The sequence below is a fragment of the Rhincodon typus genome, chromosome 42, assembly GCF_021869965.1.
Source record: "Rhincodon typus isolate 14 chromosome 42, sRhiTyp1.1, whole genome shotgun sequence".
Lineage (NCBI taxonomy): Eukaryota > Metazoa > Chordata > Chondrichthyes > Orectolobiformes > Rhincodontidae > Rhincodon > Rhincodon typus.
Genome location: NC_063373.1, coordinates 6,102,796 through 6,111,538, shown reverse-complemented (window position 1 = coordinate 6,111,538; position 8,743 = coordinate 6,102,796). Strand labels below are relative to the sequence as shown.

General features: G+C 54.0%; 1 protein-coding gene across 1 annotated transcript in view; it reads right to left on the bottom strand.

Moving 5' to 3' along the window:
* The window catches only part of LOC109926633 (ER membrane protein complex subunit 9-like), a 13,062-nt gene extending 6,682 nt beyond the window's left edge, over positions 1-6,380 (bottom strand). Inside the window, exons 1-2 of the mRNA XM_048619314.1 lie at positions 6,331-6,380; positions 2,535-2,752 (exon numbers count right to left, since the gene is read on the bottom strand). Coding sequence (XP_048475271.1) covers positions 2,535-2,752; positions 6,331-6,373 — 261 coding nt within the window. The 5' untranslated portion in view covers positions 6,374-6,380. The remainder of the gene's footprint in view (positions 1-2,534; positions 2,753-6,330) is intronic.
* Positions 6,381-8,743: the final 2,363 nt, after the last annotated feature.

Sequence of the window (8,743 nt, the reverse complement as noted above, 5' to 3'; positions counted from 1 at the left end):
CCTCCCCATTCTCCGTCTTCAGTGGGCGACCCCCTCGCTCTGTGATGATGCCCCCTCTGGGTCCTAGACTCTCCCACACAAGGGGGTAACAACCCCTCCCCATCTCCCCCTGTCAGGTCTCCCCAAAGAATCCTGTCTGTTTCTATAAAGGTCGCCTCTCATTCCTCTAAACCCCAATGAGTACAGGCCCGACCGACTCCCCCTCTCCTCGTGAGGCAGTCCCTCCCTACCCGGGATCAGCCAAGTGAACCTTCCCTGGCCTGCCTCCGATGCACCCTGTCTGCATGCCACCCCCACCCGCCCCACCCATGTCTGCGTGGGTTTCCTCCCACAGTCCAAAGATGCGCAGGTGAGGGTGGGTTAGCCATGGTGAATTACCCATAGTGCTCAGGGATGTGTGGGTTAGCCATGGGGAATTACCCATAGTGCTCAGGGATGTGTGGGTTAGCCATGGGGAATTACCCATAGTGCCCAGGGATGTGCGGGTTAGGGTGGGTTAGCCATGGGGAATTACCCATAGTGCCCAGGGATGTGCGAGTTAGGGTGGGTTAGCCTTGGGGAATGCAGGGATACAGGGACAGGGTCGGGGGCTGAGTCTGGGTGGGGTGCTGTTCGGAGGGTTGGTGCAGTCTCGATGGGCCGTAAGGCTTCTCCCCTCGATGGGCCGAGAGGCCTGTAGGTTTGTAATCTAAATTCCAGCTAAGGGGGTCATGGTGGGATTCGAAGCTGCGTCTCATCTCACCCAGCTCTGGGGACTGGAGGGTTCGAGTCACTGAGATAAGCCGGGAGCTTGCGTTTTTCCCACTGCAGCGTAGGAAGCTGGGGTGGGGGGGACCTTGCCGAGGTTTGTAAAGATCACCAGGGGGCACAGATAAGGCATTCGCAAAGCAAAGGGCTTTCCCTTAGGGTGCAGGAGGGCGTAACGAACGTAGGAATTAGGAGCGCGAGTAGACATTCATCCTGTTGACCCCCTCTGCCATTTGAAAAGATTGTGGCCCATCTTATCCTGGTGTCAACTCAATTTTCCTACCTGCTCCCCGTAGCCCTTGAACCCACTTTTCATCAGAAACGTATCGATTTCTTCCTCGAATCTTGTCGATCGACTGCGCCCCCTGCACTCTGGGGCAGAGGGATCCGAAGATTCACAAACCTCTCCCAGAGATGGCGTTTCTCTTCGCCTCGGTTTTGATGTCTACCTCCTCTCACTCTGTACCTCTGCCCTGTTGTTCCAGACTGTCCCGCACAGTGGGCGGGGAGGTAGAAACGCCTGTTCCACGTCCACCTTATCGCTCCCCTTTCGTGCTTCACTCACACAAATCAGACACCCGCCGCACCCACCCCCCCAACCCCTTGTTCTTCTGAACTCTAACCAACTTAAGCCCAAGCGACTGATCCTCCCCTCGTGTTTACCGAGAGGGGTGAAGGGACCTGAGGGGCAATTTTTTCACACAGAGTGTGGAACGAGCTGCCAGGGAAGTGGGTGGGGACTGGTACAATTACAACATTTAAAAGGCATCTCGATGGGGACATGGATAGGAAGGGTTTAGAGGGATAGGGGCCAAACGCTGGCAAATGGGATGAGATTAATTTAGGATATGTGGGTCAGCACGGACGGGTTGGACTGAAGGGTCTGTTTCTGTGCTGTATGACTCTGTTTGAACTTGCACACATCCAAACAATGAGAAAAATGCCCAAATTTTAAACGCGCACAGCAATATATATACTACAGAGGACATTGGGTCATAGAGCCATACAGCACGGAAACAGACCCTTCGGTTCAACCCGTCTGTGCCGACCAGATATCCTAAGTGAATCCAGTCTGTGATTTTATAAACCTCGATAAGGTCAGCCCTCAGGCTCTGACGCTCCAGGGAAAATAGCCCCAGCCTCTCCCTGTAGCTCAAACCCTTGAACAACCTTGTAGATCTTTTCTGAACACTTTTAAGTTTTGCAACGTCCTTCCTATAGCAGGGAGACCAGAATGGAACGCAGTATTCCGAAAGTGGCCCTAACCAACGTCCTGTACAGCCGCAACGTGACCCTCCCAACTCCTGTACTCAACGCACTGACCCATAAAGGCAAGCGTACCAAACACCTTCTTCACCGCCCTGTCTACCTGTTAGTTCAGTCTGGGACACGTAGGAATGTTTCCGTACTGTTTGACTCTTTATAATTTATTCACTCACAGGACGAGGGCATCGCTGGCCAGGCCACCATTTATTGCCCCGTCCCTAATTGCCCCAGAGGGCAGTTAAGAGTCAACCACATTGGCTATGGGAGTCACATGTAGGCCAGACCGGGTAAGGATGGCAGTTTCCTTCCCTAAAGGGACATGAGTGAAACAGATGGGTTTTTCCGGATCGTCGTTAGGTGGGATTCAAATTTCATCTCCTGCCGTGGGTGGGATTCAGACCCAGGACGTGACTCTGGATGAAGAGTGCTGCGTTAAGGCCACTCGGCCTTTGCCTTTCCTGAACTGTACGGCTAACGTGTTGACTTTACGACACAAGGGTGGGTAGAACTGCAACACCCACCTGGTTGAGAGCCACCTCCAACATGACAGTGAGAGGCAGGCAGTTGTGGAAGAGGGGAACACAGTCGTTCAGGAGCAGGCAGCCGCCCGTCCCCGGTGCCCTCTCCGCTAACAGCAGGCCGTTGACGGCGCAGGATGGGTACTTGGCAGCGTGCAGCTGCATCTTCACGTAGGCCCGAGCCGAAATCTCCACCTCGGCCATCTTCGGAGACGAGGGGCCTAGCGATCAGAGAGAGAGACGGAGAGACTTGGAATTTCGGGAAAGACTGTATCCGCCCTGTTGAGGCACTTTCCCCAAATCTGCTGTACAGGGGGCAGCAGGGGGGCTCAGCAGGTTAGCGCCGCTGCCTCACGGCGCCAGGAACCCGGTTTCGTTTCTGCCCACGGGTGACCGTTTGTGTGGAAGGTGCACGTCCTCCACCCACATAGCTAACCCACCCTAACCCCTATATCCCTGGGCACTATGGGTAATTCCCCATGGCTAACCCACCATAACCCGCACATCCCTCGGCACTATGGGTAATTTCCCATGGCTAACGCACCCTAACCTACACATCCCTGGGCACTATGGGTAATTTCCCGTGGCTAACCCACCCTAACCCGCACATCCCTGGGCACTATGGGTAATTTCCCATGGCTAACTCACCCTAACCCGCACATCCCTGGGCACTATGGGTAATTTCCCACGGCTAACCCAACCTAAACTGCACATCCCTGGGCACTATGAGTGATTTCCCACGGCTAATCCACCCTGACCCGCAGGTCCCTGTGCACTATGGGTGATTTCCATGGCTAACCCACCCTAACCCGCACATCCTTGTGCACTATGGGTGATTTCCCATGGCTAACCCACCCTAACCCGCACGTCCCTGGGCACTATGGGTAATTTCCCATGGCTAACCCACCATAACCTGCACGTCCCTGTGCACTATGCGTAATTTCCCATGGCTAACGCACCCTAACCTACACATCCCTGGGCACTATGGGTAATTTCCCGTGGCTAACCCACCCTAACCCGCACATCCCTGGGCACTATGGGTACTTTCCCCGTGGCTAACTCACCCTAACCCGCACATCCCTGGGCACTATGGGTAATTTCCCACGGCTAACCCACCCTAAACTGCACATCCCTGGGCACTATGAGTGATTTCCCACGGCTAATCCACCCTAACCCGCAGGTCCCTGTGCACTATGGGTGATTTCCATGGCTAACCCACCCTAAGCCGCACATCCCTGGGCACTATGGGTAATTTCCCCATGGCTAACCCACACGTCCCTGTGCACTATGGGTGATTTCCAAGGCTAACCCACCATAACCCGCACATCCCTGTGCACTGTGGGTGATTTCCCATGGCTAACCCACCCTAACCCGCACATCCCTGGGGACTATGGGTAATTTCCCATGGCTAACCCACCCTGACCCGCAGATCCCTGGGCACTATGGGTAATTTAGCATGGCCAATCCACCCTAATCTGCATGTCTTTGGACTGTGGGAGAAAACCCACTCAGACCAGGGGTTGGGAGGGTAGGGGCACACAAACTCGTACACAGACAGTCACCCGAGAATCGGTGGAATTGAACCCAGGTCCCTGGCGCCCAGCCATTCCGCAGTTTCGATTCCACCCCCCCACCACTCAATATTCAACCTGTCTGTTTGCATTCACAGATCCATTACCTGGCCTCTTCACAATTTACCCTGCTACTTAAAATAAAACCAGGGACAGCGGACGCAGGAAATCCGAAAGAAAAAACAGGAATTGCGGGAGAAACACGGTTCTGAAGGAGGGTCACTGGACACAAAATGTTAACTCTGCTCTCTCTCTGCTTACTGATGCTGCCAGACCTGCTGAGTTTCTCCAACGCTCTCTGATTTTTGTTACTCTTCTACTTTGTATCTTCCTGTGGGAAAGTAAAATGGATTAGGCATGCTGCAGGCCACCTCGAGGCTTTATCTGTTGCCTTTTGTACAGTTAGTGAAAATTACTGATACTTGTCACTTTGACCATCACAGTAACATCTGCTTATTGTCTTGCTCAATTCCTCCTGTAATCCCAAATACCTATCGAGCATGTCTGATCAATTATGAACACAAGACAGAAATCACTGGATTAGTTTAGCAGGTCTGAGGAAGGGTCACCAGACCCGAAAGGTTAACTCCTCATTTTTTACTTCACTGATGCTGCCAGACCTGCTGAGCTTTTCCAGCAACTTCTGTTTTCGTCTCCGATTTGCAGGAGGGGTGGTTCTTTCGGTTTTGATAAATTAGGATTTAGAATCGCACAAACACGACCTCGTATCAAATTCAATTATCTTTTTAAAAAATGTCAACGTCTCTGTTTTAAAACTGAGACGGTCTTTTTACACATCCTGGCCCATTCTGTTCCCCCGAGGGTCGTATTTTCCTCCTGAGGGACACAGGGTACAGACTGATCGACCTATTGATTCTGTTCCAGCCATTCAGCCCTCTCCTCCAGCCTGTCACACAGGAGCAACGGAGGCCATTCAGTCCCCTTCTTGAGCCAGTTACACAGGAACAGCAGGAGGCCATTCAGCCTCCTCCTCGAGCCTGTTACACAGGAACAACAGGAGACCATTAAGCCCCCTCTCTGAGCCAGTTACACAGGAACAACAGGAGGCCATTCAGCCCCCTCCATGAACCTGTTATACTGGAAGAGGAGAAGGCCATTCAGTCTTTCAAAGCCTATTAATACCACCCAATTATTTTCCAGAAATTACTACAAGCTGCAGACTCGGCAACGGACTCCTGATGTCGATGGATGGAGAGCAAAGGCCTGGCGAAGGGGGCGGCCTTGTAGTGGGATTGTGGAGTTACTCATTCGCAAAACATTTGGCACCAAGGGAGGCACAGATCCCTCCCAATGGGTGGCCTCTCTCTTTCCTGGAAGTTTCCACTGACATGTTGGCTGGGATACATCCTTCTCCTGGAACCTTCTGATCGGGCACCTGATACAGGTCTTGGCAAATGGATACTTTCACGGTGGAAGTGGGGGCGGCACAGCACCAAATGGTGCTTTGGTGCCAGGAAGTGGGTGGTGGTGGTAGCGACACCTTCTGGTCTGGTGCAATGATGCAGGATGGACTGATCCCCCGCCCACCCCCCCCCCCCCCACCCCCGGGCAGCAGGGCGAAAGGTGGGGTCGCCTGCAACCTGAGGAGACAGCCGCAGGATGAGACGTCGGCCTTTTGAGACCACATCGACTCAGAGCGGCGGGACTCAGGGACTCTCTGACCCTCCCGCGAGGAGTGCGGGAGGCTCAGCAGCTGTGTATACTCAAGGCATGGAGATCGACAGGGCTCTGGGCCGGAAGGGAGACTGCGGAAATATGGCGCTGGGTTGGAACTTCCAGTAGAATGGTGGAGCAGGCGAACGTAGCCAAACGGCGTCTGATGCAATTATCTCCCTGTTCTACAGCAGGGTGGGGGGTGGTGGAGGATGACCCATCTCCATTGGCTTGTGCCTGAGCCCCGTCTCCTCCCCCCGACCAACATGGTAGAATGACAAGGTGGGCTGGAGGGGCCGAACGGTCGACGGCAGATCCCAATCTGCTACTTGTACACCCCAACGCCACCAACCCCCCCAACCTTTACCTGATGAGGTGGGAGAGTTAAAACACTATTGCCCCTCTCCCCAATAAGAGGGGTCACCCATTCAGCACCCTTGGGTGCCCACTGAACACAGACCAACCCTTCACATCCCCACGCACATCCACCATATCAAAAAAAAATTGGGGTGAGGGGTGTAAGGAGTGGGATTGACCCCCCACCTCTCAATTACCTCCCTCCCCCAGTCTCTCAAATCTCACTTCCTGGTCAACCATGAATAAGCCCGCCCATCTATTTACCGTCCATTGGCTGGTTTCCTGTCTATCAGAACGTCCTACACAGCTATTGGTCAAGCCCCCTTCCGTCAACCCGGACCTATTGCCCATTGGTTGATGGTGATAAACGAGGTCCCGCCCTCCTGGCCCACGATGGTTTGTCGGTTCTCCGTTGGAAAGAGTGCTGTCATTCTATTGGGCCGTCGAGCCGTCAGTCAGGGCGGGGACTGGTCACTCATTGGATGAAACTCACAAAGGACAGCCCGCTGGTTTGGCCCGCCCGCTCCGCGAACCCGCTCTTGGATTGGTCAACATGGAACACGTTGCGTGAGTCTATTGGCCCGTGGACGTGTCGGTTAGGAGTGGGGCGGACGGCGCAAATCGCCCTGGAGTATGTCCCGCCCCCTCCGCACCACGGTTGGTCCGGCACCCGGACCTCCCCATCTGTCCATTGGTCAACGTGGCTGCCCGTCAGGTGACGTAGGGGAGGTAGACGGGACGGACCACAGACGCACACCGTCATTGGCCCGTCGCATGTCACTCCGGAGCCGGTCCGCGGCCTGATTGGAAGGCCGTGAAGCATTGAGCCGGCGTCGCCTCCCCTTTCGGGGGCGTTCGGTGGAGAACTGCAAAGGGACGTAGCTGTACATTGGGGAAGGCAAAGCGCCACCACATGGTCTCAAGGATTTTAAAAAAATAAAATCGATTCGCTTACTTTTATTTATCTCGTAATTTCGAGGCGGCGTGAACTGTCCGGCTCTTTATTTTTTTGTTTTTATTTTCAAATCTCGCCGTCCTCGTAGCCTCTGCTCCCTCAAAAGATGGCCGCCCTCGAAGAGCCGCAGGCCGGGCCGTGGGCCGCCATTTTTGTTTTCGCGACCTTTGACCTCGGACCGGCGGCGCACTTCCGCCGAACCCCGGCCCCACGTATCCTCGATTGGCCGGAGCCGCCGCCGATCACCGTGGTGCCGCCCGGCGATTGGTCCGGCGCGAGGACCGTCCCGCCTTCCACCGATGCGTCGCCGCCCTTCTCCATCCCATTGGTCGCCGGTCCTGCCAATCAAGCGCCTGGGTAGAAACCATGTAGGGATGGGAGGGGGTTTGTGTGTGTAGAGGGGAGGGCTATGCAAAAATGGACTCTCCCTTGCTCTTCATTACCACCTTCCTCTGTCCTAGGGGAAAATGTTAAGAGTTACTAATAGCAGAGCAGTCAGAAAGGCAGGGTATGGTAGAGCAGAAGGACTTTTCAAATGGGAGATTACGCCCGGAAAAATGCATTGGAATACTTTTTAAGGAGGATAGATAAGGGGTGCTCAGCGGGTGCAACGTATTTAGATTTAATTAAATACCCTGGTCCGGCCACATCTGGAGTATTGTGTCCAGTTCTGGTCGCCTCATTACAGGAAGGATGTGGAAGTGTTGGAAAAGGTGCAGAGGAGATTTACCAGGATGCTGCCTGGAATGGAGGGAAGGTCTTACGAGGAAAGGTTAAGAGCGCTAGGGCTTTTCTCTTTAGAACGACGAACGATGACAGGTGATTTGATAGAGGTGTACAAAATGATCAGAGGTATAGATAGAGTGGACAGCCAGAGACTTTTTCCCAGGGTGGAGGTAGCTATTACGAGGGGTCATAGTATTAAAGTGAGTGGAGGTAGATATAGGGGAGACGTCAGAGGTAGGCTCTTTACTCAGAGAGTGGTAGGGGCGTGGAATGCATTTCCGGAGAGGGTAGTGGAGTCGGCCTCATTAGGGGCATTTAAGCGGCTGTTAGATAGGCATATGGATGATAGTATAAGGTAGGGGTGGAGGTTAGATAGACCTTAGGATTAGGGTAAAAGTTCGGCACAACTTCGTGGGCCGAAGGGCCTGTACTGTGCTGTACTGTTCTATGTTCTAAATTCTGGAAAAATTCCAGAGGGGACTGGGATACCGCAACATAAGAAAGAAAAGAAAAACAGCCTCGCACCCGTCATTGGGAACATGTTAGAACCCACCATAAGGCGTGATAACAGCTCAGCATTTAAGAAAACGCATGCTGAGTGATCAGACTCCCCCCCCACACTCCCCCACCCCGATCCCAGAAAGATCTCAGGCGACGGGTCTTTTCCCACTGGGAAAAGCAGCCGGGCCCAGGGTTTAGTGCGTTCCCTCAGCGCTTCGGCCCAGACCGCAGAATGTGCCAGCCTGCCACGCTTGGTCAATGTCAACTCCTTGCACCGGAATGACCAGGCACAAATACGTGGAAGTGGCGTCTCGCGTGAGGTTGACAAACGCCTCAGGGTTCGTGTACAGGAGCTGTCAGGAAGTCAAGCGTCCTGTTTGTTCTCCCTACGCAGAACCGGTCTGCTCCAGCGGCAGCGTGCAGGGTTT